This window comes from Pagrus pagrus (assembly GCF_965226575.1).
Source record: "Pagrus pagrus genome assembly, chromosome: 12".
NCBI classification, from domain to species: Eukaryota; Metazoa; Chordata; class Actinopteri; order Spariformes; family Sparidae; genus Pagrus; species Pagrus pagrus.
In genome coordinates this window covers 6,175,735-6,196,937 of record NC_140196.1, presented here as the reverse complement: position 1 = coordinate 6,196,937, position 21,203 = coordinate 6,175,735, and the positions used below count along the sequence as shown (strand labels likewise).

Here is a 21,203-nt window from a genome sequence, read left to right as displayed (position 1 = left end):
CCGGGGTAGCTCTGGTTATGTGGGTACAGTGTGACATGTATTGAATTATTACCCATTAGTTAAATGAATATTTGATTTGTTTTCCGTCGTTAGAGTGATCCTCTGGAGTTTTCGAACACTCATAGTGCTTCAAAGAAATGTTTTTAACAGTGGGACTGTTTTGTGGAGGGCAGAATGAGAATTGTGGTTTTTGAACACAAAAGCACGTAAACATTTTCTTGTACACCCGAAGTAAAAGTATTAACCTAAAAATCAGCACCTTTTGACTCACTCACTTCACTTCCAGTCATTTCCCGGCAGGTTGAATGACTCTCCTTACGTCTCCATCTTCCTTCAGGTCCTCCATCTGCTCCAGAGAACCCCATCTCCACCGTGAACGAGACATGCGTCACCTTGGAGTGGTCACCGCCGAGAGACACAGGAGGCCGGGGAGACATCACCTACAGCCTCCACTGCAGGAAGTGCTCGGGTGACGGCAGGAAGTGCACGCCATGCGGCAGCAGCGTCCACTTTGTTCCCCGACAGTTTGGTCTTTTATCAGCCAGCGTGCTGGTCACCGACCTGCAGCCGGACTCCAACTACAGCTTCACAGTCGAGAGCCAGAACGGAGTGTCGGACTTGAGTCCCACGCCCAGAGGGACTGTAGTCATCAACGTCACTACGTCGCAGACAGGTGAGAGCAAACTAAATCTCACTTTTGACAGTGTAATGCTCATGTGTGGCGGGGTGTTCTAGCATTTAAACTGCAGTAAAACCCTGAGAAAAAAAGGATTTTGCAGCGTTTCACCGATATCCACTTTTAAAGGCTGATAAGAAAAGAAAATCCTCCGGGGAAGAACATATTCATCGGCCTGAACTCAGAATCTGTGGGATAGCGAATTGAGTATTTTTCAAAATTGTCTCCTGATTGCAGTGTGCTCACAAATAGTCTCGCACTTTCACATGGCAACTGTAAAATCACTGCTGTGCTGCACCAGTCTGATGCCACAAAATGACACCTCTGCACCTCTGCCTCCACATTTATAATCGTGCGTGCATCTTTCACAGTGTGGGACTGTGGGAAAATTTGTGTTTGAGACGCGTGTATGACAGGGTGGGGATGACTAATAGGCCTCGTACTATGGATGTGTGTGTAATAACAGGAGGGGGGAAGGTGAGGGGGTGTAGTAGGCTGTTAACCTCATTAAGAGCTGCACATGTCACACTTGCTACTCTCGACTGCACTATGTCTCACACAGCATACACACTCTTAGCCCACACGAGCATGTGCCCCGATGTCAGAAGTCACAGGGTTGCACATTAATAACACAAGCAGGGTCGCACACCACACACGTGACACCTACTGTACACATATCACAGGATCCTGTGATCACACATGTAGAAAACACCTCGTAAGGTCTCTCATTAGCAAAATTACAGGATGCACACTTCAAATATGGGTCTTCTCATTATAGCACAGTAGGTACCCCTTCTGAAATCTCTCTCCACGCCCCCGCAGCCGCTCCCTCGGCCTCCTTTTCATGTTTTGTTTACCCACATTTGGTTGAACTTTACCTCTTCGCTGCTCATGCTTTCCCCTCTGGTTCTTTGTTGTGCTGCAGTGAGCGTCGTGTTGAAGGAGAGGCGGAGCAAGGACAGTGTGACTTTGGCCTGGCAGGGTCCAGAGAGACCAAACGGAGCAATAGTGGAGTATGAGGTCATCTACTATGAGAAGGTGAGAGAGAGCACACACACACACAAGCACACACAAAGTCATTTTTAAAGGGATACAACACCAGTTTTACACATGAAGGTCAGTTTAGTTTACCTGATGTGTTAACTTTTTAACAAACAGGCTGTTTTTTAAGGAATACTTTGACAATTTTTAGGAGGCATTTTCTTTTTCATCAAGGGTTAAATGACAGTATCCATACCAGTGTCGTGTTTTGGCGGTAAATATGAAGGTATTGCTAGCAGCTGATTAGCCTACCTTAGCAAATTAACACATTATTTACAGGTGGTTAGTGGTTAATGGTTAATGCGCAAAAAAACCAGAATGCAAAGTGTCAATGCATTTTAAAAAGGGGTTATTTTCAGATTTACCTTGATCATAACCAGTTGCTATACAACCAGTGAAGACTCCAGGAAGTTACTGGTCCCAGCCAAGAAATAGTCTGAGCACAGGGCCCCCATTAATTAACAATTTGTTGTTTTTGCACTTTTGTTTCTGCCAGGACAAATAACATGTTCATTTGTGAGCTTCAGAGGTGCTGGTAGGCAGGTTTTAGCTAGCTAGCTTGCTTTAGACAGAGCCATGCTAGCTGCTCGGTCTTTGTGCTAAGCTAAGCTAACCAGCTGCTGGTTGTAGCCTCATGTTTAGCCTACAGATACGAGAGTGGTATCAATCTTCTAATCTAATTTTTTAAAATGCCACTAACTCCTACACACTGGACCTTTAAGTGCAGTTCTACATTTCTGGAGCAAACCCCTTAACATGTTTGGTGCAACATATTTCTTCCCTCTTAGCCTCTTCATCATGTTGTCTAGGGGCTAAGCCTGCGGGCATATCTGGAATGACTTGAGCATAAGCATCAATCTCTCTCCGTCTCACTTCCTATCGCTCTATCTCCATCGCCGCATCCCTCACACCGAGCCAATTAACCACACATCTGTCGAACACACCTCGTAAAACACGGACAAGGTGATGAAATTAAGCCTGTGTGTGTGTGTTGGCAGGCATTAGCGGTAAAATAGTGTTAATCCGTGTTGTAGAGTGTCTTCCATTAGGCAGAGTATCAGCCTCTCAGCAGGGAATCAGCTTACCGACAGACACACTTATTCTTTATTCATCCTCCGACACACAAATTTGTGCGTGCGCACACACACACACACACACACACACACACCTACAAGGTAGTCAAGGAACGAAGTGAAGCGAGACTGGAGTAACCACATATTGCCCCCATGTGTAAAGAGGATAAGATTTGGGAGTTGACAGACGCTCATGTATAAATGCGAGCAAATGGTCCAGCGATGAACAAATGAAAACTTAGTGAGCTGTACTGATCGTGGCCTCTGGAGACTTTTAAATTGAACCATTCAAGGTTTCTGTTATTTTCAGTCTCTCCTGATACTAAGACCCATGGCTCTTTATACACCCCTTTAATCTATATCTATAATTTCAGTCCTATATTATTCACAATCGCCGTGTTTCTCTGACACTTCACTGTCCATTGAACTCAGTATTTAATCCTCTCCTGTTGCTCTTTCCTCCTCTCCAGAATCAGCGGGAGCAGAACTACACAGTTTTGAAGACCCGCTCAAACATGATGACAGTGGACGGGCTTAAGCCGGGGACCACCTATGTGTTCAGGGTCAGGGCTCGAACCGACGGGGGCTACGGGAGCTACGGTGGAGAGATTGAACTGGAAACCAGCCATGAAGGTAAAGAGATTAATAATGCACATTTGTTCACTCGTGATTTGAGTTTTTCTGTATTTTTTCTCTTTATTATTCTATGTAATTGGATTGCTGGATTTATTTTCCCTTTGCCATGTCTCTGTGGTATTAAGCCTAAAATTGGAACAGCAGGCATTGGCTGCACTGAATAGTGATGTGCTAGTTCTTTAAAAGCAATCGACAGCGGCAACACAACACATCCAAATTAGAGGTGAACGAGAAGGACAAAGATTAACTGCAGCGCAAAGAGTTCTGACTATAATACCACAGAATAGGCAGAGTCTGTCATCCCTCCTGCTGTCAAATCAATCCACCAGATGGTTATAAAATAGCTCACTTTTCATCCGAATGGTTTCTTCAGTTCTGTTGTCAAACAGAAAAACCTCCGCAGACTCGCAGGTTGTCACTGTGCAGGTCTGAACCAGTGGCTTAAAAGACTCCCTGAATGTGTATCAGGTAAAAAGGAGACAACCCAATTTAACAATGAAGGGAAAAGCAAAAGTGCAAACTCGCATCGCAAGAGTGTGAAGGCTTGGATTCACAGCAACGACTGAAATCTAAAAATTGGAAGAGGAGGTTTGTGACATTCAAACAAGAATTTCAAAAGACAGAATGGAAACACAGAGCGACCTCTGGTATCCTGAAGCCATCCGGTGCATTCATTTAAACCTGAGCAGACATCTTATCTCCTGGATGACTCCAATTTCCAGAATCATCTGTGTAGAGCTTCCTTTTCTGCTTAAAGGAGACTGACTACGTTTACATGCACACAAATATTTCATTATTTTCCGAATGTGACAATATTCTGAATGTGGTACGGGTCATGCAAGCAGCAGATTCTCTTTGGATATCCCAAATTATAGGCCTAATTCAAAATGAAACATTTTCCCATGTGGGATATGACGATATAATTAAGGTTTTTGGAGCAATCTTCAACATGTATACAGTACACTACACCTCTTTGTGTTGGAGTTTGCAAGGCTGGGGTAGAGATCCAGTACATGCATTAAAAACCAAACCTACTTTTAAATCAACAAGTTATTATGCTACGTTGAATGTTTGAGAGAAGGAGGCTGTGTTTGTGAATCGGAGTATGAAGGGCTGCATGTAAATGTGAGTATTATTGGAATATTCATTATCATTATCCATATAAACAGCCTAGTAGAATTATTGTCTTTTTTCAGAATAAGGGCAAAACCCTGATAATTTAGCGCGTCTAAATGTGGTCATAGAAATGTCTTCTGTACTTAAAGCCTTTACACAGCAAGTCTGGTTTTTCCGGCCGACATTGCTGCTCGTTTAAAAATAAATCTACCTCATGTTGTGTCTCTGAAACTCTGTGTCCCTACCACAGACATACTGCCAGCTGTTCAGGATCAACTGGTTTGCGTAAATGTAAATGTGTTGGTCTTCACTTGTGATGTGCGGTTCCAGTATAGCTAGGAGTGTATCAAACTGGACCGCCGACATCCTGAAATATCACCTGGAATCGATCTTTTCTTTCTCTTTGTTCAGTCGAGGAGAGGACCACAGAAATCATCCTCACTGCTTGACGACTCTATCTTGTCTTTTATTGTGAATTTATGCAACAAATGGAATAATTAATGCTTCGGACTCAGTGAGCAAAGTTTCTGCATATGAAAAAAAAAAGGACTCGGTGTGCAGAGGCCTTTACACTTTTGGGAAGAGGAGGGCGAGACACAAAGGATAAATATATGTTGGGTTGGATCCAGCTCTGGGTTCACCATGCCGTATCTCTTTTCCATGATGTTTTCAAAGCTCCCTGTCACTCATCACTTTGTCATCTTCTTTCATTATCGCATCATTATGTGCTGGAGGATTTGCTGCTTTAGAGGCCCCATAATGTGCTCTTCAAAGTGAACATTGATTCCCAGACAGGCAGGCAGAGGGGGATAAATCAGATAATGTATAGCACTGCGCTATAGATTGTCTCTGTAGCAAACAGCGGGCACACATTAGCCTACTAATCATTCAATAATCAATAAAAGTAACTCAAAGCTGGACCTTCAATCATGTGACTTGAAAATGATTGCGACTGGGCCTCCACGCGGGGCGTTCATGTTCAAGTTGGGTGCTGTAAAACACCGAACCTGCCGTCTGCAGCTGACCCTGTGACAATCATATCAAGGTTATCTAATCAGATCAATCCGATTGATCGTTAAAGAAGGGTGCGTACGTGTGCGCGAGTGAATGTAATAGGAGATCAATGCTTATCTGCACCTGCCTCGGGGCATTCATTTGCCTCACACACACTCACACTCGTATACTGTATACATACATACACACAGAGCCACACGTGCCCGCTCATGCTTAGCTAAGCCTGATAAATGGGGTATTTGTTTTGAGTAATGGCTCGATTGGTGTGGCGTAAAAATCGATGCGTCTTTGCAGAAAGTTCTCGGCGGTAGCCTTGTTATGTGCGATGTTAACATATCCATTTGGACAGCGCGGGCCGAATGGGAATGGCTTTCACGTCCACTCTCATACATAGACAATGCAGGGAGAGGGAGGGGAGAGAGAGCGCTTTTCATCAAGGCCCTTACTTACTATTCAATCCACCTCCTCCCGCTCTCTTTTACTCGTTTGCTGCTCTCTCTTTTCCTCTCTCCTTCAACCTCTGTCTTTTATCTCCCTTTCTATAGCTATCATATTTCATTCTCTCTCCGTCTCTCCTCTGCCACTCTCACCTTGCTGTCTTTTCTACTCATAGCCTCCCTTCATCTCTTCTCCCCACGAAAGCTTCTACCCGTCCTCCTCCATGCTTTTGTTTATTAATCCACTGTGTTCCCTTTTCTCTCTCCCCCATACAGATGTTTTCGCTATCGGGGACCCTAACCAGTCCACTATTCTGGCTGTGTCCATCGCTGGCGGGATCGTTCTCCTCATCTTCCTGGTGACTTGCTTCGTCGTCAGCGGAAGGTAAGGAGCGAAAAAAACGTGATCACTGTGAGCTTTGCCATCCTCGTACTTCTGACACCATGTAATAAACAGTGTTTACTGTGTGGAGGAATGACTTGCGAGTGTTCAGCCTTTGAAGCAGACGCCAACTTTAATTATAAGAGCAACCGCCACACGTAACGTTCGATGCACGCGTTACAAACTGCTTGTCGGCAGGCCCCAAAACACCTTATATTAGTAAGTGTCACCCCTTGACATGAACCACAGATGGGACAGAGGTGAAGTGTGGCTCGGCAACACATCTCCCACTTCACATCTCCGTGCCTCTCCCTGTGAGGGGATCACATGGTGGTCTGCCAAAGCGGGGCCTCCATCTTTGACATTTACACACCGCCAGCCAAAGCCCAACTAAAGGGCTGTGTTATTTTGTATGTGAAGAGCACGGACTCCCTATGATCACCGTCTTTGAAGGTTAGGCTGCCGTTAATGCTCCGTCTCAAAAGAAGGCCAAAGAGGAGAAGGGAGATGAGAGGCAGGAAGGAAAAATAAAAGAATGGCGGTCGGTCGAGACGCGAGAAGATGAAAGGATCGGAGCGAGGAGAGGGGCTCTTTGGATGGAAGAAGAAAGGGTCAACGGCGAGGAGAGGAGAGGAGAGGAGAGGAGAGGAGAGGAGAGGAGAGGAGAGGAGACAGAGAAAAGGGGATGACAGCCTGTGATTTACCGTGCCTGTAACTAAATGTTTATCCTCCATGAGCTCCGACTAGATTAGCCACATGTTAAGAACTACACACGCACGTACGCACGCAAACACGCACACACTGATGTACACACGCTAAAAACATTAGTATTGATTCAGGTGATTGCTTATCAGGCTGAGTGCTCTATTCACTATTGACTAGGAGGGATGTAATCAGTGGAGACTGTGCTGTGCGACACACGCCGATGGCAACACATCAACATTTTTTTAATCAGACGGGAATTATGAGGTCTGTAAGAAGCAAAACAACCTGTTAAACAAAGTGCACACGATGACACGAGCGCACACTTGACTAATCAGGTTTCACAGGCTGGGGAGGTGTTAACTAGGTTTTTACACAAGGGTCGATGCTCCGCCATCAATTCCAGGTCTCTCTCCCTTCCTCTTCTTTCTCCCATTTTGTCTCAGTCTATCCTTCTCCCGTTTAGAGGTAGGGACGCTTGGGAGAAGGCAGTGTTGATTACTGCTTTCTATTAAACAACATCTGTACATCTGTCAAAATGTGTGTATGTGCACATAGGATGGGGGGGGGATGTGTGTTTGTACCCGGGGAATGAGGCGAGGATCAAAGCCGCATCACAACAAGGGAGACGAGGGAGGGACAGAGCTCGAGGGGGGGAGGGAGATGGACAGAAGCGAGGTAAAGGAGAGACACGAGTGGAGGATAAATTGAGAACGTATTAGAGCAGATAGGCAGTGGGAATGACAGACTGCAGCGGGAGGAAGAGGAGGAGGAGGAGGAGGAGGAGGGGGGTACATCTGAAATATTGTTTGCGCCACTAGAGAGCTACATTTTGCGATGGTGTGAGAGATAGAGAGGAAGAGGAGGAGGAGGAGGCGGAGGCTTGAGAGAGATGGAGAGAAAAGGAGATTGATGGAGGGAGGAGGAGAGCCAGAGGCATAAAGAAAGAAGGAAGAAGAAGGGAGAGGTGCAAGATGAAAAGGTGGATTACAAGACAGGAGGAGGAGGAAGAGCGGGAGAGATGATGGGTGGGCGATTGCACTGTAAGGTGCAATAGGAGTGTCACACTTCAGGTTCTGGAGGAACAGGGAGGAATCTAAAAGAATCAGGATGAGTCTCTCTTCTCTCTTGAAGTCTACACCTTCCCCTTTTTCATCCATTTAACCTCCCGTCTTATCCATCAATCAGTCCATTCCTCTCCTCCGCTCACTGTTCTCTCTTCACTCTGTCCGGCACTCTCGCTCCGCTTCTGCTTTTCTCTTCATTTCGACCCGTCTTGGGCTCTCAGGCTTTCATTTCCTGTTCCGTTCTTGAGATTTACATTTGGATGAAACCCCTCCGTAACGTATCGAGAATCTGATGTATTTGCTGAGACCCGTCCAGTGTTGGACAAATTAAATTGGAATTGAAATTGACACCGGGAGTCAGCCAGGGTTGAAATGATTTCCCACCAGACATTTTGTAAGGCCCCTTTTTCTCCCTAAATGCCGGCTGTTTAAATCATTTCCACAATAATCACTGGACTGGAAAGAAGCGCTGGAGAGCTTTTTTTGGCTTGTTTTACACCTAGTTCACCTACTGAATCCACAATCCTGACCACATTTTGTAGGGCTGACCTCAGACCTTCAGAGCGTCAACCATTGCTATGATAGTCCATGTTTTCGAACCAGTATTTGAAGGGAGGAGACGTTGAGTAGGCAAAAGAGTGACAAAGAGAGCGAGAAACAGAGCTTGTCTGTGGTGTATTAGTAGTCTCAAAACCCATGCACGTTAAAACCATCTTGGGAGAAAGTCTGCTCGAACAAATGCGGTCCAACGTGTACGGCGCCTCCGCGCTCGCAGCTGCTCACCACTTGCTTGCTCGTGAAGTTGACTATAGACTTTCGAGGCGGGGACAGTGGCTGATGTCTCCCCTCCCTCCCGTCCTCGCCTCTCATTACACTCATAATTACAATAATAGCAACGTATAGAGGAAAGTGGTCGATCTGCCATCGCCGTGTTGGTGTTGTTCCTGGAGCATCATAATTAATGTTGTTGCAGGAAAAAGAAAAAGAAAGCGACAAAGGCGATCGAACAAGCCGTTGTGGCTCGTAACATAAATACTGGGCTATGTTTAGATGACAACATTTCTTGGTTAGGTTTAAACAACATTTCTTTGTGTGTTTAGGCAACAAAAACACTTGGTTCGGTTTAGGAAATCATGGTTTGGTTAAAATAAATTCACCCTTCTTCCATGGGTAACTTGAAAAATGGTATTTGAGACAGCCCTAACATTTAAAACACCCTGATAAGACTGTTTTTTTTATCACTGAACTATAAAGAAACTATGCTCACAGTCTCTCTCTCAGTCGTTCTCACTCACACACATACCCTCACAGGCACATTCACACTCCCTGCAGCCTTCGCTGGCAGGCTACTGAGCAGCTCTGCCTCATAAACGGGCTGATTTGCAGGCCGTTCTGTTCTGTCCTGTTCTCGTTTAACAAAGTGCTGTTATGCTATTGTTACCGCAGGAGGGGAAACATGGAAAAACGTCGAAAAGCTCCTCAGACGCAGCACGGCGCTGACAAATCACACCGGTTATTGCTGCGTGCGTGCCATTAGCGCTCAGCGAGTGTATGTGTGCGAGTGTGTGTGTGTCTGCGTGTGAAGTTGGTGCTTTTGTCCTCCTGAGGGTGCTTTGGCAGGCTGGCAGGTGCGAGCGATGGGACGCTAGCAAGCGACTGGCATAGCTATGGATTCAGCAGATGGCCTTTCACTCAAAAGGCGCTCTTCCCTTCGGTCCTCACTTTCTTCCCACTCCTTGTTAAACACGTTACAGCTCCTGCCTCCCAGCATCTGTGTGTGTTGCGTGGTCTCTGTGTTTTGTCTGCAGTCTAATGATTCTCCAGCCTTACAACCCTCTTCTTCGCCGGATAGCTGCAGGCTTTGGTTTCGCGCCAGTTTCCCGTGTGTTTTTCGACGTTCGTGTTTTTAATGTGGGAGTTTCGGTGAGAAGTCAGCGTGAAGTTGTTCCGTCTATGAGATGCCTGTTTCTTCTGGGTTTTTTTTTAAAAAGGCGTCTCATGTGCTGTGTGTCTCAAAGTCCGCCTTTATTGAGTACATCTGTTGTCGGCGCTGGAGATATTCAGCAGGGAGTGAAGGGCGGCAATCTGTTCAGGGAAATCTTAAAATAATAATATGTGATTAATATGTGATACCTAGTGAAAAATAAGAAAGACCCTCTTGTTATTTGCTGCACAAGATCAAGCAAAAAATCTATTGATTTCCATCTTGCAGGGTGGTTCAGTTTTCACCCACGCCGAAAAGAAAGAAAAACCTTTTCCAAAGACCGTTCCCACAAGCGTAGTTTTGTAGAAAAACAACCTTTTCTGAGGAGACTTTTGAATAATAAACAGCGAAAGGCCGAGAGAGAGAGGCACGCAAAGGAAAGTGAGATGTCACTGTAGCGTGGCTGATTCTGGCAGAAAGACTTCTCAGTCTCACTATTAGAGAGCGGTAACAGCTTTACCTTTTCAACACAATAGCACGTCCTGTCGACGCGCGTGTAAGCTCTTTTACCTCCGCAGCATCTGTTGTGCAGCCCAGGGTTATTCTTAAAAACTTAATGACACAAAAGAGGAGAGGAGGAGGAGGAGGACGAGGAGGAGGAGGAGGGGGAGCGTGTGCTGATGAAAACATGCTGTTGAGAGGAGTTAAGAGGTTGGTGGGAGAAAGAGGCTTGTGAGAAGCTGAAAAACACTAATTGAGTGTAATGCGTGTGTGTGCTTACATGTTCGGATTTCAAAGGAGATGTGAGAAATTGAAATTGCAAACACCAAAGGCTTAAAGTAAGAAAAGTCTGTGAGGGTTTTATTTATATTTTTTTTCAAGCTCAGATTTGGGAAAGAATAATAAAACTGGTTTTGCGCCACAAAATAATAAAAACCCGAGACAGAAAAAATGCTGCCAATCGGTAATAACGCTGAATTCGGAGGTAGAAATCAGCCAATGCATTCCTCCCCTGTGGGTGGTGTTGGTCTGTTTGCTCGATAATAGCACTAATAATGATTTGGCTGCCTGGAGATCCTGTGTATGCCGATCTGAAACAAAACAGCACGGGGAGGCGTGCGTGTGCGTGCGTGCGACGCGACGACGACGATGTGTGTAATATCATTAGACAGATTTGTATGTGTTGCTTGGATGCCGGTGCTTTCAATTAATGCTGCTAAGCTGTAGGGTGTAGCCGAAATACAGCTTTGTCTGCAAGAATGCCTCGAAAGTAGCTCGCGAACGGTGCAGTAATAATAGCAGCCAGTTGCCGCAGGTGCAAAACTATTTCACACAGGCGTTATGCAAATGAGCAGATGTTCGAGTGGGATTGATCAAATGTCCTGTAAACACCAGACAAATTGTTTTGGTTGCGTTTTTTTAAAGTTTATAGCACATTTGAGGAGCTCTGTCGGAGCCACACGTGCGCACACACGGAAGCGATCGTGACCTAATCAAGTCCCGTCGGCGCAGTAACATCATTAGGGGAATTAGTTGCACACCGATCTGTTAGCAAATATAAAGATACACTTCACTTAATGATACAGATGTCATGCTCCCGTTTCTCTTTCCGTCCTCTCTCGTTTGACCTTTTCACCAGGTTGTTAAAAATTCTGCTACATTACACCAATTACTGCAGCCCTTTTCCTTTCCTTTCCTTTCCTTTCCTTTCCTTTCCTCTCCCCTCCTTTCCTTTCCTTCCCTTTCCTTTCCTCCCCTCTCCTCCTTTCATTACCACTCTCTTTAATGAGCGGGAGCTAAATGAAATGTTTCCAAACAGGGTGTTAATGAAACATGGACAGATTTATTAGTCATAACTCTTCAGCTAATCATTTCCCCTTCCTAATAATTAGCCCGGGCAGAGTAAATCTTTTTACAGTGTGGTCAGAGAATGCTGAGCCGGTGCCAGACACCGCCATGATGATGAGAGAGGGGAAGAGAGGGAGGCGGCCAGAGGAAGAAATCTTACTCATTCCCTACATCACCCAGAGTTTTAGTCAGTTTTTTTGTTGTCATGCTGTTTTGACTCTTAATTAATTATCCACAATCAGCTTTTATTACACTCATAGTTTATTAGCAGCCGAGCAGTGAAAGCCTTTTGTTTTTCGGCTCGCTGAACGAGGCCTAATTTTGCTGTGAAATAATGAGACTGAATTTAATCCATTGATTTCATTCCCAGTAATTATTTTTTATTTAATAGCTTGATATTAAATGGAATCACCATTATCACAAGTAATGATGAGAGCAGATACCCACAGCAGGGTGTGTGTGTGTGTGTGTGTGTGTGTGTGTGTGAGGTGGGATCGGAGGAGTGGTTGGTGTCATTTCATTGTGTCATGCTGGAGGGGTGACTAATGATTTACTGATTTCATTTTTCTAGTCATTCTGATTAGGCGGTGGGAAAAATAATGTGCAGGGACAGGAAATGAAAGAGGAGAGGAGAGGGAAGAGAAGGAGTGTGAAGGAAAGGAAATGAAAGGAAAGGAAGACACCGTTGTATTTTTTTTTCTGAATGAATGATCCCCTCTGACTCCACCTTGTCTCCGAGTGTATCAATTTCCACTCCACGTCTTTTCCGGCCGGCAGCCGGGACTCTAATCCTATAAAAGGTGGTCGGTCATATAAAACAAACCGGGCGATACGAGGCAGCTCAGAACTGCACACACACACTTTATTAGCTCTCCTCACGTCTCAGGTTAACATTAGTCCAAGGTTATTCACTCAAACGGTCTCTTATCTCGCCTTCTGTCATTCACATCATCGTCCACGCACAACTCTGTCAGCGCCCGGCCCGTCTCTTCTGTCCAACTTTGTTTCAAGGTTATTCGCACATCCATATTTACTCTTCTCACTCTCCTCTCCTTCTCCGCCTCGCGCTTTTTATCCTGTCCTGCCCCTCGTTTGATCTCCTCCATGCTTCCCTCTTCCTCTCCGTCACCAGGTGTTCCCTTTGTTTTCCCGCTCTTCCCCCACTCAGTTTCTCTGCTTCCACCTTTACTTTGTTTCCTCTCTGATCCACACAGGGACTTCAGTGGCTCGGCAGACACTTTTTTTAAGGGAGAACTTTTGTGAACTGCAGACTTTAAATACATTTGATCCCATCTGTGTCTGACGGGGGTCATTCTCTTAATTCCACGGCGAACTCGAACGACAGCAGGATGACTGGGCGGCAGTTTTTGATTATCGCAGGAAGTACAAACTCAGTGCAGGAGATGTTGTCTCTCGCTCCTTACAGCCTGGAGTCAGACTGAGGGGGGAAATGGAAACAGCAGCAGAGCTTGAGGCTGAAATACCTATAAATGAAGACTTGGCATAATAGTGACAACATCAGGACGAAGGAGGCGGCTTGCTTAAATCTTTAAGACGACCTTTGAGAAGATTGCACCGCCGGGCTTTTCATACAGGATACAGGTCAACTGCATTTTGACTTGTTTCCATACAACTACTGTATCTTTAGATCTCCTGACTCAAGATTCAACATAGGCTTTTGCGCCTATTGAGACATGAAGAATTAGAGTTTTATAAGCCAGAGGTGGCCAGACGTGGGAGGGCTGTTCATTATTTCCCATATGTAAAAAATGTAAAATATCATAGTTGTAAATTGTATAAAAACATGGCGGACTCACCGTGTTCTTATTGGAAATGTGCAGAGAAAGTGCAAAAGAGTTCACTCCCCTGATGACTGGAGGAAGGATATCAATGTTTGCACAAGTGCTGGCTGGTATATCAACTCTTTCAGGCTTATTTATGTCTTTTCAATTGAGATAGAGGACGGATGGAGGATGAGAGAACAGCATTTAAAAACCTGTTTCTTCTGTAAAGCCATGCCAGTTCGCATCTCACCTCTCTCACACTCTCTGCACCCACTTGCTCAAAAGCTTCCCCGCACTATTGAGGGAGATACAACACCTGTGTGATGCAGCTCCGCGCTGTGTGGGTGAGACGCTTGTTAGCGTGCGGAGTGAATCGATAGTAGAAGTCTATGGTGTGAAGATGAGACAGCGCCGGGATGACAGATGTAATTATAAAAACAGAGGTCAGTGACAGTTCAGACACTTCATACACAAGACGTATATAACGCTCTCCGTCCGTGCATTGTGCTTACATAACTTTTATAATAAAAGAAATCACACAGCATACAGCCCTGCTGTTTATTTTTTATTTTCATTGACGTGGTGTGCAGCTGTTTATTCTCAAAAACAGTCCGTTTTAATAAAAGTGCTTGTGACATCTCAAATGCTGCTTTGACTTACAAGTGAACATGAAGCCCACTTTGTAGAAAACACAGATTCACAGTGTTTAGTGTAAATTAACAAGATGTGATTTTGACCTGTATCGCCCAGCCCTTGTTCTGGGCTAAAGTCTCTGTACCTTGACCTCTGTGTGCTCTGGTTTCTTCCCAGTTTAAAGCAGACTGAATATTTGAGCTGTCTGAGTGAATCTGAGTGAGTTTGTTTCTCTTGTGTTGGCCTTGTGACGGAGCAGCGAGGTGTCTCTGCATGCTGGGACAGAATCTAGCTTCCTTGTTGTGGGACAATGAAAGAACATGACATTAGCGTTTGTTTGAGCTTTATTTTAAGTCCGTCCTCACTTCTTCTGGGTTACCACCACCTGTTTATCGTGGTTGGGTCACTTCTTTTTCTCTCTCGCTCGTTCCTGCTGACGCTCTTCTCTTTGTCATCAACTCCTAATCTGTCGATCAACTCTCTTATCCTTTCTCCTACATGCTGACAGTGCTGTACTTTGTTGTGGCACCGTCCTTCTTGATCCTCGACGTCTCCATCCCCTCTCCTGCACATGTAGCCAGCGTCCTGCCCTCTTTGTTGCCTCCCTTTTTACTCGCTCTCTCTCTATTTAGCGCTCTTTCTTCTCCCAACATGTCTCCTTTCTCTTTATCTCCAGCTCCCATTGTTGCAGCACACAACATGCCCCCCTCCACCACCCCAGCCCCTCTTTCTCTGCCCACTTCCCTTATGTTAACCTTCAAGTTTCTATTCCTATGGCTGCCTCCCCGCTTCTCCCCTCGCTCTTCCCCTCCATCTGATTGCTTGTTAGTTGGTATGCAGGCTTGGACCCCCATTGTGCGTTCTTGCCTGTCAGCACTCTCTTTTTTCCATCTCCCTCCCCACCTCTCTCTCTCTCTTTTTCCCTTTTTTTTTACTCTTTCCAGCTCCTAGTGTCCACTCTTTCTATCAAAAAAAAACACTAAGAAAAAGAGAAGCAGAGGAGGATGAGGCCTGTTGGGGGGGGGGGATAAATGGATGGAAAGAGAAGGAGAAAAAGAGGATGTGGGTTATTGGACAAGGGAATGTTTTCACTTAAAGGCAGAAACAAGAAAGAATGAAACACCCCGAAGAGATAAAGGGCAGCAAGTGAAAGGAAGAGAGGGGGAAAAAACGGGGGGAGGGGCCACGGCGGCGATAATATATGGATGGAGTTTCTATGAAGGTGCAAGCTTGCTAGCAGAATGACAAATGGGTCTCGAGTGACAGAGTATTATATTAAAAAGTAAATTGATATGCAAATGTGGAGTGTGTGGCTTTGGAGGACAGGGATAGCCTGTTGTCCTCACTGAAGTGGAACAGAGAGAGGCAGAGAGAAAGGTGAGAGCCCGGGTGTGATAGTGATATCGCAGTTCATTAAAGTGTGTGTTTTTGCGTGATTGGTGCAGGTGTGTGTACTTTAAATCTGCGTGAATGTGCAGCTCTGTGTGTGTGTGTGTGAGTGTGCGGGGGGGGTTGTATTTACTGTATGAAATGAAGTATAGTGCAGTTGGACGGCAGCTAAATGGAACAATGACTCCTCCAGTGGAGACAGATAGCGCTAACTTCACACTGCAGTACGGCAGCATGAGGAGGCGGCTATAGTGGCAGTGCAGGAGCAATACTGTATCTCATTATGAAGTGTGTTCCAGCTCAAGAGTGCAGCAAACAACCAGCAACTGAACAAAAGGAAAGTCGTTTTTATGGAAAATGTTAAACACCTGAGTAGTGTTGGGCCTCAATCATATAAACACTTCCACAACCACATCTCAGACACAATATGCTTATGGATTTACCACTTACTTGCCTAAATATTGGAGGAAAACATTTACATAGCTGCCTGGATTGATTAAAGGAGACGTTTTATGCTCATTTTCAGGTTCATAATATTGTATTGGATTTCTACTAGAATAGGTTTACACGCTTTAATGCAGCGACGTATTCCCCATCTGTCTGAAACACTCCTGAACGCCCAGTCTCCTCTGATTGGTCAGCTAACACATGCTTGACCCAGCCCTGCTAACAACAACAAAGCAGCTGTGTTAAATGTATTCCTATTTACCAAACTAGCCGTGAGGCATTAATTATGCATCTTACGCGGTGACGTTGTGTGACGTCATGAAGTCAGGGAGTTAAAGGCGAGACTTCTGATGAGGCGTTTCAGGAGCAGTGTTTTCTGTGGGAGAGAGGAGCTTCTGTTGGTGCAGACTAACGGGAGATATTACTGATTTGGACCACAGCGGGAGAAAGGGTTAAAAATAGGGCAGTAACTCGTGAGTGTTGGCAGGTCTGCCAGGGACCCACATGTTGTTAAGGTTAGGTTAACAAACTGGCCCAGAATACACGACAAAATTCACACGTGAATAAAGATGACAGTTTAAAGATCCCCTGCACACATGTATTAAGACATACTTAAAAAATTCTAATATGAGTCTGACCGGGTTTTTGCAGAGAAAAAAGTATAATTACCATATTAAAATCCTCAAAATGGCACCTACTCCTTCTCCCTTATTAAAATCCAGAATATATGAATACATGAAAGTTTAACTGCTGGACACACAATGTCTCCTGCTTCTCTCTAAAGTCCATTATCTGGGTATGTGCTATTGCTCCAAGGTTGGAAACACGGTATTCAATAAAACTGATTTTAATGAAGACAGCGAGCTTTGCTTGTGGGCGACTGAGCCAAATAATCACATTCTGTTTTATTGATTTTCTTTTACACAGCAACCAAAAAATGTTTTAGGAAAGGGTTCTTAAAAGAGAATCTAAAATGTTTGTTCAATGAAGCTAAAAGGCGCCCGGGTAGCTCACCTGTCAGAGTGTCTGCCCCTTCGACTGAGGCTGACGCCGGAGGTGACCGAGTCCAAGAAAGACGTCATAAAAACTCTCTGGCTCTCTCACGGCTGTCCTTTGTAGCTGAAGAGACGTCTGAAATGACTCTCTGTGAACTCTGTAAGGATGACACGCTGAAATCAACAGTGAACCTTTAAAAGACGTCACAGAAACTTTCATTCTAGACGTCTTTCACACTTTCAACAAAGACGGTGAACTGACATCTTTTGGATATGTTTTGCTCAGTCAGTTAAAAGGTTAAAGAAAAGATGTTCTGGTTAAATCTCTACAGTAAGTCGACTTTTCTGAATAAAACCCTTTCAAACCTGAACCGAGAGCTTTGAGTGTCTAAACATAACCATTCAAATGTGAACGCTTCAGGTGACAGTTGTGTCATTTTTGGATATTGTAGTGACAGTGAGTCTTTTTTACACATTTTGTGTTGGCAACATTTAATGTTACTGTAGCTGAACGCATACTGTAATCTTGGCAGATTACAGTATGTAATCATTGTTTCCCACAAAGCATAGTTGCTAACACGAATGCACATTAGTTGTTAATGAACAGATTTCTTTAGGAAACGGCGGTGATACCCGACGTCTGTTCTATGACGTACGTTGTAAACATTGAATCGATTACACAAAGGAGGAGAACATACACGACTAAAGAGGTCCGTCAGTCGAAAGAAATATATTTTTAGTAGGTAGCAGGAAAAGTGCAGCATCTGGATCAAGGCTGCCCAAAGCTGACCCACCATTACTGTAGGTTCGATGAAAAAAGTGGTCAAATACATTTTTAAAATATGAAAATATAAATCACTGTGTTTTGCTGTTTTAATGTTCGTAATATAAAATGCTGTAGGAGTCCTCATTATTTGTTATTTTTAATAATCTGAGCAGGGGGCGGGCAGAGTGACACTTCAGAAGTCAGCCAATTAAGGGAAATTGGTTTCCTAGTAAAGTGGAAGAGTTTGGAAAATGGCAAAACACTTTTTCATCTGTTCTCAATTCATAAACACAGGAGAGAAAACACTTTAGATCAGACTTAAAAATGGATCACCAGAACTGTTTTGTTTGTCAGAATTTTTGCCTCTTGGGGTTCATAAATTACCATTTTGCATCTGAACGATACGAAAGAGGTGGACAGGTGATTGGTCCTTGCCTGTTATCCACCATTAACTTTCAGTTTTGGCTCTCTGAGGGGAAAAGTTTGGGCAACCCTGATCTCGGTGAAACGAAATTCTTCTAAACAGAAGTGGAAATGAGAATAATACATATAAATGTGTGATTACCCTATGACCGCTATTTGCTCTGTCGTGTTGTTTTTGTATTGCTGCCTCATGTTTCTATCTGCGAATGTGAAAAGCGAATAAAAAATGCAAGAAAGACATCCCTGGCATCGGGGAAAATGGCTCCCACATTGTCCTCCTGAGTCCAGTTCCAGAGCCGTTAATAGATGAGTTACAGGTCAGCTGCATTTAGTCGCAGGTTTTAAATAAAATATCTTTCTCAGACACACACTCGCTCGCACAGACACAGCTGTCGGGGGGGGGGGGGGGGGGGGGCGAAACAAAAGCCACAGCCATGTCAGGTTCGGTGCCATGTTTAAGACTGCAGCGCTAATGATTCATGACACTTCTAACTGAAGAGGAGAAATGAGTCGCTCTGTAATTACTATGGAAATGTGTTCATTTCCCATCAGACACACACACATATGCAGCCATGCACCCGTGGCGACACAGGCGCTAACACAGATACACATCCAGCAGTGATGGAGAAGTGTTTCCAACGTGGGTTTTGGTGTTTTGCAGAACGTGCATGTGTGTAAGTGTGTGTGGGTGTGTGGGTGTGTGTGTGTGTGTGTGTGGGTGTGTGTGCCCCCCCACGGGATTATCGCAGTCGGAGCAGAGGTGTGACCCGTGTCCCTATTCCCCATATGCTCTAAACACATGCCCCAAAGCGCTGTGTGTGTGTGAGAGTGTGTGTCAAGGGGGTAATGATCGTCCCTTGGTGTTTGACTGGCTTGAGCACAGCTGATAACCAGGTGGGGCCCAGCTCCACATTATGCCCCCTCCTCTTTATCCCCAAACACCAGCAACCGGTCTCTACCCTCGTGTGTGTGTGTGTGTGTGTGTGTCTGTGTATTCCCAAGATGGCCTATTGATGTCTGGGTGCTCGCCGTGCGTTCAGCTGTGTAAAATCAACACATGGATTAAACACCAAATGAGTGAGATTTACAGAGCCTAGTGGGACCCCACCTTTCTCTCTCATTCTAACACTATGCTCTCTTTCTGTTTTTCCTCTCCCTTTTATTATTAGTTTTGTCCAACTTCTCTCTCTTGTCTTTATTAAATCTCTGCTTGCTGTTTCTTCCACTCTCCCCTTTTCTCCACCTCCTGTTGTCCCTGCACTCCGCCGCCTTAAATCACGTACAGTCTGTGCTGCCGATTCCCAGTTACTCTTGGCTCTGAGCCCCGAATCGATTCATCTTCGAGACGGACGGACGTACCGACTGGTAGCCGCTTTTTACCTGTACGACGCTGGAATAAGAGGAGCGAAAGGGGAGCGTCTAGTTATTACGTCGTCCTCTGTACTTTGTTTTATGAAACTGCTTTTACGTTTTATGGTTTTTGCCCTAAAAATGTTTGTGCCGAATTTAAAAGAGCAGTAAATCTCAGAGTCGGTGTTATGGGCGGTCGGGGCTGTTAAACACTGAAGCTCAACAAAGTGGAAAGATAATATGCTGACAAAACATGACACTCCAAACTAGGGCTGATTATATCTTTACCCTGATATGTGACTATATATATCATCTTAGATGTTGGTTATATCTTCATTGGCACAAGTGTTGTTGTCTTCTCCTAGTTTTAAAGGCTGCATTACAGTAAAGTGACGTCATTTGACTGCTCTAGTTGCTCTAATACTTCCTTTACCCACTTGGTCATTATATCCATATTACTGGTGATTATCAAAAAATCTCATTCCGTTAATATTTTGTTAAAATCCCCACGAAACAGCCGATATAATGCTTGTTGCTTTGGCATAGTTACATGTTTCCTGTAAAAACAGGCAGCCGCCAGTTGTGCCGAATGTACGTTACGCCTGCTCGGACTGGCAACCCAGAGCGAACACGGTCGGATCAGGGAAGACAGTGCTGAAGTGGTTTGGAACCTGGCAACCCGGGATGAGTCAGCAAGAACGGCTCACCGAGCTATCAGCAGCTAACTACATTTAGCAGCAGTAAGCGCTTGCTTTAGCAACAAAGCGACCTGTATCTGTCTCCCCGGAAACTCTATGAATCACCTCGCTCCTCTAATTGTCCTCCGTCGTCGTTCTCAGAGGCCGCTCCGGTCTGAAGGTGTTCATTGAGAAGCTGCTGGTTATCAGGACGTTTGTTGGCAGTTACTTTAGCAAAAAGTAAAGCTATCTGTCCAGAGTTGCTCGAGGCAGAGCAGCAGAAAAACATTTTCTCCATAAAAACATGACCCAGTTTCACCCGAACCTCTGAATAAAGATGTGTTTTTGTACAGGAATTGGTGAGGTCCGGTCACTTTCAACACACTCCTCTGGAGACGCTTAATTAATACACATCTCCAAGTGCAGGATGAGTCATCAACATTTTTAATGATTTTCCAGGAAGTTAAGAACTCTGAAATACCATTAAAAATACCTTCAAAATGCTTTTCTGACATCGTTGGGCCTGATACTGGCGTGCAGGTGAGATATGGAGCGAGCTGCACTGTATGTGACACTGAACGCAACACTAAAACAGCAATTTTGACTCAACGGGAACTTAAAAGTTATTGTTTTTGAGGAGATTTTTAAAATATCAAGATACATATCATGTATCACAATATATCCTATGAATATTGCGATATTAATTTAAGGCCGTATCGCAGAGCCCTACTGCCAACATCCCGCTCGCAGCTTCCCCCTGTGAGGTCTGTGAAACAGAATAAGTTTAACACTTCCGCACAGCTGGAAGGCAGGATTGAGCTGA

General features: G+C 44.7%; 1 protein-coding gene across 2 annotated transcripts in view; it reads left to right on the top strand.

The window, feature by feature from the left end:
* Positions 1 to 21,203, top strand: part of LOC311265910 (ephrin type-A receptor 3-like) — a 92,290-nt gene that overhangs the window by 47,841 nt on the left and 23,246 nt on the right. For both annotated transcript variants that reach the window (XM_084368028.1, XM_084368027.1), the window contains exons 7-10: positions 338 to 673; positions 1,602 to 1,714; positions 3,261 to 3,423; positions 6,270 to 6,378. In XM_084368028.1, coding sequence (XP_084224154.1) covers positions 338 to 673; positions 1,602 to 1,714; positions 3,261 to 3,423; positions 6,270 to 6,378 — 721 coding nt within the window. The remainder of the gene's footprint in view (positions 1 to 337; positions 674 to 1,601; positions 1,715 to 3,260; positions 3,424 to 6,269; positions 6,379 to 21,203) is intronic.